The sequence below is a fragment of the Coptis chinensis genome, chromosome 5, assembly GCF_015680905.1.
Source record: "Coptis chinensis isolate HL-2020 chromosome 5, ASM1568090v1, whole genome shotgun sequence".
Lineage (NCBI taxonomy): Eukaryota > Viridiplantae > Streptophyta > Magnoliopsida > Ranunculales > Ranunculaceae > Coptis > Coptis chinensis.
Window position 1 is genome coordinate 14,639,476 of NC_141460.1, and position 8,824 is coordinate 14,648,299.

Genomic DNA, 8,824 nt, shown 5'->3' on the forward strand with positions numbered 1-8,824 from the left:
AGAAGTATAAAGCTCTCCCATAGGACTTTACTCTCATAGGACCACATATGTCAGTGTAAACAAGCTCAAGGACATTGTCCTTTCTATGAGACGGAAATCTTTGGAAAGACACCCTGTGTTGCTTTCCTACCAAACAATGAGTGCATCTATTTAAATGTGTACCTTTAATGTTTGGCAAGGCCTTTTGCTTGGCAATAACTTCCATGCCCTTTTCGCCCATATGACATAGTCTCTTATGCCACAGTTCGGAGGAAGCTTCTTCTTCTGCTGCATTTACTTCTGCTTTACACAAACTAGCATGTGTCTTGTAAAAAGAGCAAGTTTTCTTCCTTTTGGCTGCTACAATGGAATCTCTGCTCAGTTTCCATACCCCATTACCAAACGAGTTTACAAATCCATCATCATCTAACTTCCCAGCGGAAAGGCTTAGCCGAATGTCAGAGACATGTCTTACATCCTTGAGTGTCAAGGTGTAGCCGACATTGGTTTCTACATGAACATCACCAATGTCTACAATCTTTGAGACGCCACTGTTACCCATCTTTACCTTACCAAACTCACCATAGTTGTAGGTAGTGAAGAATTCCCTGTGCGGTGTGACCTGATAGGATGCTCCTGTATCTATCACCCACTCTGTATCCTAGCATGACGTACTAAGACAGCACACACGACAATCTGACACAATTCCCACTAGATCGTCGACTAGTGCGGTAGTATCTCTGCCTGTGTTTCTATTCCTCTGTACCATGTCTTCATGTACACAGTTATTCTTCTCATCCCTTTTCAGTGTTCAACACTCAACTTGAAATGACCCTTGGTGGCACAATAATAACACTGTCTCTCTGCCTTAGGAGTTCTAGCTTCACCCCTAGATTTGTTTCTGTCATCACCTCTAAAATGAGATGGTTTTCTGCTCTTTCCTCTTCCCCGCTTCTCTGTGACAAGTATCTCTGAGTAAAAGGAGCTGCTTCGTGAACCCCTTCTTGTCTCCTCATTCAACAATGCCCCGATAGCCATCTCCATGGAAATAACTCCATCCTTAGCGGCTCCGTTTAGAGAAATTGATAACATCTCCCAATTGTCGGGTAAAGAGGTTAATAGGAACATAGTCTCAATTTCGTCTTCCATATTAATCTTCACCAAATACAGCTGATTGATGAGATTATGTACTTCATTAAGATGCTCTGACATTGAAGAACCTTCTTTGTACTTCGTGTTAACAAACTTATTAATGAGCAACACTTTGTTTTCGGCAGACTTCCTTTCATAGAGGTCCTCGAGTTTCTTCCACAAGCCAAAAGTGGTAGTCTCTTGGGATACGTGGTAGAAGACACTGTCGTCAATCCACTATCGAATGTACCCAATCGCTTTTCTGTCAACATTGTTCCACTCAGCCACCTCGGTTTTTTCCGGTTTAAACCCTTTGTTCTCAATGGGTTGTGTCAAGTCCTTGCAGTATAGCAAGTCTTCCATCTTGGCTTTCCAAATGGTGTAGTTTGCTCTATTTAGACTAATCATGCGAGAGTTTATGGAATGGTCAATCTCTACAAGTTATTTAAATTTAAATATTCTCTCAGAAATTTTGTCAAACACCTTCCGACCAAAATTTGGATAATACCCTAGGTTAATCTAACCAAGGCTCTGATACCACTTGTTGAGGTTGATATCGATACCAATCGATTCCCCACTACACAAATAACTTGTATTTGAACCAACAACAATCTCAGGACAATTCTAAATATCCACTAAAACCTAGCTAACATGCCCAACTCTCTAAACAACTATTAACAACAGATAATAATGTAAAGAGAAGAACAAACATACCACAACACAAAGATATACCGTGGTTCGGCCAATGGTGCCTACTTCCACAAGAGCTAATCTTTTTATAAAGTGGAAAGGAAGATTACAATCTCTCCTTTCAGTCTCTCGCCTTACTAGATCACTCCTATCTCTTTATAGGCTTGTCTCTCTATAAAGGTTATCTCTCAATCTTGATTGCTTTCACGATTGGGTTTCTCTGACTTCTGTGTTGTCTCTCGTGTGTTAGGTTTTGTCAAAAACCCAAATCTTATATTGCAAACTCGCAGTTTTGCAAAAATAGAAATCCTGACGAAAATAGGCGGGCGCGCCCATGGCCAGGCAATGTTGAAGGAGGGGCACGCTCAATCGCCTGGAGGTTCGTCAAGGCAAGAGCGCGGGTTGCGCTTCGAGCAAGCCTAATTTGAGCGCGTGCGCGCTCAGGCTTCTCCATTGCAGGCTGAACTCCTTTTTCTCCTCATATGAAGGATAACTCCAACACTATAAGATCCCATTTGCAGTCACACTCACGAGAATCATTTTAGAGTTACTGCATTGGACTCACGAGGATCATGTGGGATTACTAGTATGTTTGTGTTGCCCTGTTTTTTTGTGAATTATAAGTTATAACCTATGTTGCACGGACACTGGACGCTTGAACAAACGCAGATGACTTCGGTTATATCTAAAAAAGTAGGGCGTGGGGCCTTGGCAGGGACGCGAAATTAATTAATATTTATAATTTTATTTTATATAAATAGAACATTAAAAACTAAATTAAATGTATCAACATTCATAAATTCAAAACTAAACAAGATAAATAGCCACAAGATTAAGTTTAATATTTCCTAATCAAACTTTAAAAACATGTCACAAGTTTTACCAAAATAAAAACCAGAAAAATTGAGTTTTTTAGCATTATTTTGATTTATTTTATATTTTTTTGAGTCAAAATCTGCGTCCTGACCATGTTGACCGTGTCCTAACTGCGTCTTGACCCACATCCGGTTTAGTTGACCACGTCTTGACCATGTTGACCACATCCAAAGCGCGTCCATGGGCCGAGTCCGTGTCCGGCCATTGGTAGGTGCGTCCGTGCTTTAGAGGTTATAACCAATCCCAGCATTCATTCAACACACGTAATAATTAAATTATTGTTGGTCCTACATGACGTCGTCGAAAAAGAGGAAGTAAACATGGTAGACTGCTTCGTTTAGATCCAGTAGATTATAAAGATCATGTTGCTGGGAAATTGAGTCTCCAGAACCTGATCCTTCACTTATATTTTATCTCACATTAGGAATCAATATTGTGCTAAGGCATGGATACTCCGAAGCCATATCAGAATGATGAAATTAAAGCTCAAGCCGAAGTATGGAAACACATGTATGGTTTTGCTAAAACAATTATGCTAAGGAGCACAATCAGTCTTGGGATACCTGACATAATTGACAACAACGGTCCTGTTACATTATCTCAATTAGCAACTCATCTTCCATTGAAATCCATTAGCATTGACAGATTCCATCACTTTATGAGGTATTTAGTACACATGAAACTCTTCACAATCTCTACAGATCATATCACTAAGGAAGACAAATATGAGTTAACCCCTGCATCAAAACTTCTAGTTCAAGGTCACCAAAAGAGCTTAGCCCCTTATGTCATGTTGCAAACACATCCAGAAGGGTTCTCAATTTGGAGTCATGTCATTGATGTCTTAGATGGGAAAAAGCCTTACTGGGAATCAACCTACGGTATTTCGATGTACCAAAAAACCGAAGGGGATCCAGAAATTAATGAGATTCTCAATGACGCTATGACAAGCCATAGTAAGTTCATGTTGCCTGCACTTGTATCTGGTTTGATGAAGGAAAATGTTCTTGATGGTGTTGCCTCAATTGTAGATGTAGGGGGGAACTCAGGTGTTGTTGCTAAGGCAATTGTTGATGCTTTCCCAGATGTGAAGTGCAGTGTTATGGACTTAAATCATGTTATAGAAAGTGTTATCAAGGATCCAAAGCTGGATTATGTGGCTGGGGACATGTTCACTTCTGTTCCTAATGCTGATGCAATCTTATTGAAGGTATCTAGTACTCCATTAACGTACTTTATATTGAACTGATGATGCAAACTCTTTTTACAATTAAGAACTCCTTATATTTTTTGAATTTTGTATGAAATCGTAGTTAATATTTTAATTACTTAATTTGTAGTCTACGCTCCACAATTACGAGGATGATGACTGCATCAAGATTTTAAGAAAAGCCAAGGAGGCAATACCTTCAAGTGGAGGGAAGGTGATATTAGTCGAAATTGTAGTGGACATCGAGAATTTACCACAGTTCACTGCTGCAAGACTGAGTATGGAGGTGGACATGATGTTAATGGGAGGAAAAGAAAGAACAAAGAAAGAGTGGGAAGATCTCTTACGCAAAGCTAGTTTTACTTATCACCAAGTAATACCAATCATGGCTATTGAATCAATTATTGTGGCATATTCTTGAAATAGCCCAAGAAAGAAAAACTCAACAACATTGTTAATTTCCTTGATTACTTATTTATCTGCGTGAATTGTTATCTTTAAAGTTTTTCAAAATTACCACATCAAACTAGAAGAAAAAGAAAAAGAAAAATCTTAGTAATATCTGCATGTTGGAAAACATATACAGACTATGTATAAGTATAAGGACGCGCCCCCTAATATGCCTTGGCGAAGGGGCGCACGTCCCCTAGCCTTCATCAGCAGAGTTGCTCTAGGAAGGGCGAACATCAGTACTAGAAGTTGATCCTTCACAAGGGGCGCACTCCCGATAATATGCCTTGGTGAAGAGGCGCACACCCCCTAGTCTCTACACAACCAAAGTTCTAGTTTCTCACAGACATTTAGGCATGACTCGGAATTTCAGTGACACCGAAATTCCAATAACTATATAAAATAAGTTAGGCTTTTTTTACCTAACAACTTCATGAAAAAGAAAAGAGAGATTAGTGAGAGCACTTGTCAAGTGAGTGATTGAGTGATTCATTCTTTGTGAGTGATTAAGAGCTCCTCTTGTAATCTTTTTGTTCATCTAGTGAAATTATAGATCTCGTTGTGTGGATGTAGGCATACTGCCGAACCACCCTACAACAATAGGAAGAAGAGCATGAGCATCCGCAACTTGATTTGGCAAGCACTAGGCCAAAGAGACAAATTAAAAAAGTCTACAAGTATGATCACGATAAGCCAGTGAAACATTATGGTCAGGTGGATACTGAATATTGAAGGTGATGAGCTAGATAGCTTTAAGGAAGCTATTAGAGATGCTCATTACATAGATTGGTTAGTAGCTATGTAAGAAGAGATGGAATCTCTTGACAGGAATCACACATGAGACCTTGTTTTGTTGTTGAAGGGCAAGACGACTATTGGTAGCAAATGGGTGTTCAGAAAGAAAGAGATCCTTCCTGAATCGAGTGGTAGCAAAGAGTTTCTCACAAAAGGAATGAGTTTATTACAATGAGATTTTCTCACCGGTGGTCAAGCATACTTTTGTTTGTGTGTTATTGAGTTTGGTAGCTCACTTCAACTTGGAGTTAGAGCAACTTGATGTGAAAACCACTTTCTTGCATGGAGACTTGGAGGAAGAGATCTATATGAGATAACTAGAAGGTTTTGTTGTTGCTAAGAAAGAAGATCATGTGTGCAAGCTAAATAGGTCATTGTACGGTTTAAAGTAATCGCCACGGCAATGGTACAAACACTTTGACACTTTCACGATAAAGAATAAGTATACCCGAAGTAAGTATGATTGTTGCGTTTACTTTCGTAGACTTCGTGGTGATGACTTTATTTATCTCGTACTTTATATGGATGACATGCTTATTGCTTCCAAAAGCATGGTGGAGATAGAAAAGTTGAAATCTCAACTTAGCTATGAGTTTGAGATGAAAGACTTGGGTGGAGCCAGGAAGATATTGGGTATGGAGATTGAGAGAGATAGGAAGAAGTGAAGGCTAGTTGTATCTCAGAAGAAATACCTTCAGAAAGTGATTTCAAGATTTGATATGGAGAATGTGCAGTCGGTTTCTACTCCTTTGGCTGGGCATTATTTTAGGCTTTCAGCTAGGTTTTCTCCTAACTCAGTGGAGGAGCAAGAGCATATGGCTCGAGTTCCTTATACTAGTGCAGTGGGCAGTTTACTGTATGCTATGGTGTCTACACGCCCAGACATTTCACAAGTAGTCAGTGTTGTGAGTGGGTATATAGCAAATCCTGGGAAACAACATTGGGAGGCAATGAAATGGGTCTTGAGGTACTTGAAAGGTACATTGAATGTGGGATTAGTTTATGGTGGAGATACTTGTCATGTCAGTGGTTATATGGACTCAGATTATGCAGGTGATCTAGACAGACGAAAATCTACTACTGGTTATGTATTTATGATACATGGTGCACCGATTAGTTGGAAGTCTATGTTGCAAGCTACATTAGCTTTATCTACTATAGAGGTAGAGTATATGGCAGAGGCAGAAGCAGTGAAGGAGACCGTATGGCTTCAAGGTCTTCTAGATGATATAGGTATTGAGGAAGATAGTGTTGCTTTGTATTGTGATAGTTAAAGTGTTATTCATTTTGGTAAATAATCAGGTCCATCATGCTAGGACCAAGCATATTGATGTCCATTATCATTTTGTGCGAGATGTGGTTGAGGATGGTGATGTTGCACTTGAGAAAGTGGGCACCAAAGACAACCCCGTTGATATATTAACCAAGGTTGTCACCGGAGTTAAGTTCAAACATTGTTTGGACTTACTCCGAATCGTACATGTTTGATGATAGCCCTTTGTAGGCATGGCCCTTCAGGGAGGTTGACAGTGAGTTTGAGATGTGGTTTCTTGGTGGATAGCATGGATAGTGTTCGGCTCGGTTTTATGTGTTAAACCTGACTGAGGTGGAGAATGTTGGAAAACAGGTACTGACTATGTATATGTATAGGGGCACGCGCCCCCTAATATGCTGTTAGGAATCATGAACACTGGTGTAGACTAACTAAGGCTATGTTTGATAGGAGTTTTGGTGAATGTAAATTTTGTCATCATTTGCCAATGGAAAATTTGCCAAGTGATAATTGCATATAATTTGTGGCAAATTTAAATTTGCAACTGTTTGATGATACTATGGCAAATATCATTTACCATGATTTGCAACAATTTGGTATTGTTTGATTGTTTTTTGTGCTTTTAAAATATTTAAGATTTAAAAATTATAGTCATTCTCCTTACTTCACCAAATTCAAATCTCCTGCGTTGTAGATGAGTTGAACTTTCGAGTTGAGGGTGGTATGGTTGCAGCCTCTCCAGAAAATTGAAGTTAACATTTATGCAAATTATGGAGATCCGATTGATGCATTCTACCAATGAAAAAAGTCAGAAATGAGAGTGTTATGTTTGCGAAAAATATATGTTTTTGATTGCTTAAACCTCTTATATATTTATTGTGCTTGTATGTTGTAGTTAGGGTGTTATCGAAATGAGGGTCGCCAATGATTGTAGTTCTCGTTGTTATTCATTGTGCTTGTATGTTGTACGGTTGTACCTAATAATCATTCAACTAATATGAAGTGTGCATACACAAATTAAATGGAACACAGTAGGTGAGAAAAAGAAAAATATTTACATTTCATACTTACAAACAAGTCTTTAAAATAGCTCAAAAAAGAAATTTAAACTACATGATCAGTAAGGGATTTAAGCCACAAAGTTGTATAAGCCACATCAAGGTATCAAAGGTCTCTCCTCTAACACCGAACAACTCAACAAATTGAAGTATCCGTCCCTCGCGATCACCAAGCAATTCTCCAAAGGTAAAATTGTACCACCAATCCTTTGCAACTCACAATTTTGTAGATATGGACACAATGAAACTATTGGTTGCCTAGACAATAAATGAACAGTAGTTGCTTGCAATAAAGAAGAGATGAAGTTTAACAACAACAACAACAACAAATGTATAGAAGACCATGCCAATTAGAATGACGCATGAAGTAATTAACTAATGCATGTAGCAGTTTGCAAGTATATGCAGATTGGCTCCAGTACCAGTAATGCACACAATATTAATGTCTCAGTTGTAGTACTTTAAAGACAAAGCTTGTGGGACTCCAACCCATATGACCAAAGCCTACAATTCTTTACTCTTTACCACGACAATCATCAACCAAAGCGTACCAAATTTTAGTTATGACTTCTATGTGTTGATATGGATCTCTTACTAAATGTGGACTTCACGAATTATTCAAACCCGAAAAATAGGTGTATATTGTCACACCCCAATTTTTCGGACAATTGAATATTCAGATAAAATAGCTCGGTCCGAATATTCAACAATTTAATAAACCAGGATGTGTGTGGGTTTGACTCACACGAGTCCAAACTAGAACTAAGAATATAAAACAACCACTGAACATCACATTCAAAAAACAATCGACAGAGTTTCCTCTATATTTTCAACATTTCATAAATTTAAATCCTTATAAATTTTCAACATATATATATATATATATATATATATATATATATATATATATATATATATATATATATATCTCATTGCTTCCCCACTACTTAACCGTCTTGATAAATGCCATAACAGTTAAGTAACCCTCACGCTTCGAGGCAAGTCAGTTTCTTCCCTTGAAAGGCATTAGTCAGTACCATTTCAACACAAATAACACTGCATGGTCCCAGTTTAATTTCAACAAAAGAAGACATTAATACTATTGAACCACTCACGTGCATCAAGACGTGTAGTCGTTCCTCTTACCTTTCGAGACTCTCTAGATATCTTCTCGCTTAAGTAGAAACATGTAGTTTCTTGCCACGTAAGTAAAACACAAAAATCATCTACGGATACGACAACCATCACACACATATACCAGTTGCAAAAACTAAAAACATAATATATACTATAGCGGCTACACCTTCAACTGAGGCTACCTACGTATCTAATCCTTCAATATTAGAATCAAGCCTTACATAG

General features: G+C 38.3%; 1 protein-coding gene across 2 annotated transcripts; it reads left to right on the top strand.

Moving 5' to 3' along the window:
- The first annotated feature begins 2,932 nt into the window (after positions 1-2,932).
- Positions 2,933-4,382, top strand: LOC147496828 (columbamine O-methyltransferase-like). Of its 2 annotated transcripts, XM_086559695.1 has the most exons (3): positions 3,021-3,632; positions 3,708-3,886; positions 4,017-4,382. In XM_086559695.1, the coding sequence occupies exons 1-3, from the start codon at positions 3,122-3,124 to the stop codon at positions 4,305-4,307; spliced, it is 981 nt and encodes a 326-aa protein (XP_086415821.1). In that variant the 5' UTR covers positions 3,021-3,121; the 3' UTR covers positions 4,308-4,382. The 2 variants fall into 2 exon arrangements, with proteins under 2 accessions (XP_086415820.1, XP_086415821.1); XM_086559694.1 differs by having other exon boundaries at positions 2,933-3,886.
- Positions 4,383-8,824: the final 4,442 nt, after the last annotated feature.

Coding starts and splice junctions, on each gene's coding strand:
- LOC147496828 (XM_086559694.1), top strand. CDS start 3,122: ATGGATACTCCGAAGCCATATCAGAATGATGAAATTAAAGCTCAAGCC. Junction 3,887..4,016: donor CTGATGCAATCTTATTGAAG/GTATCTAGTACT, acceptor CTTAATTTGTAG/TCTACGCTCCACAATTACGA.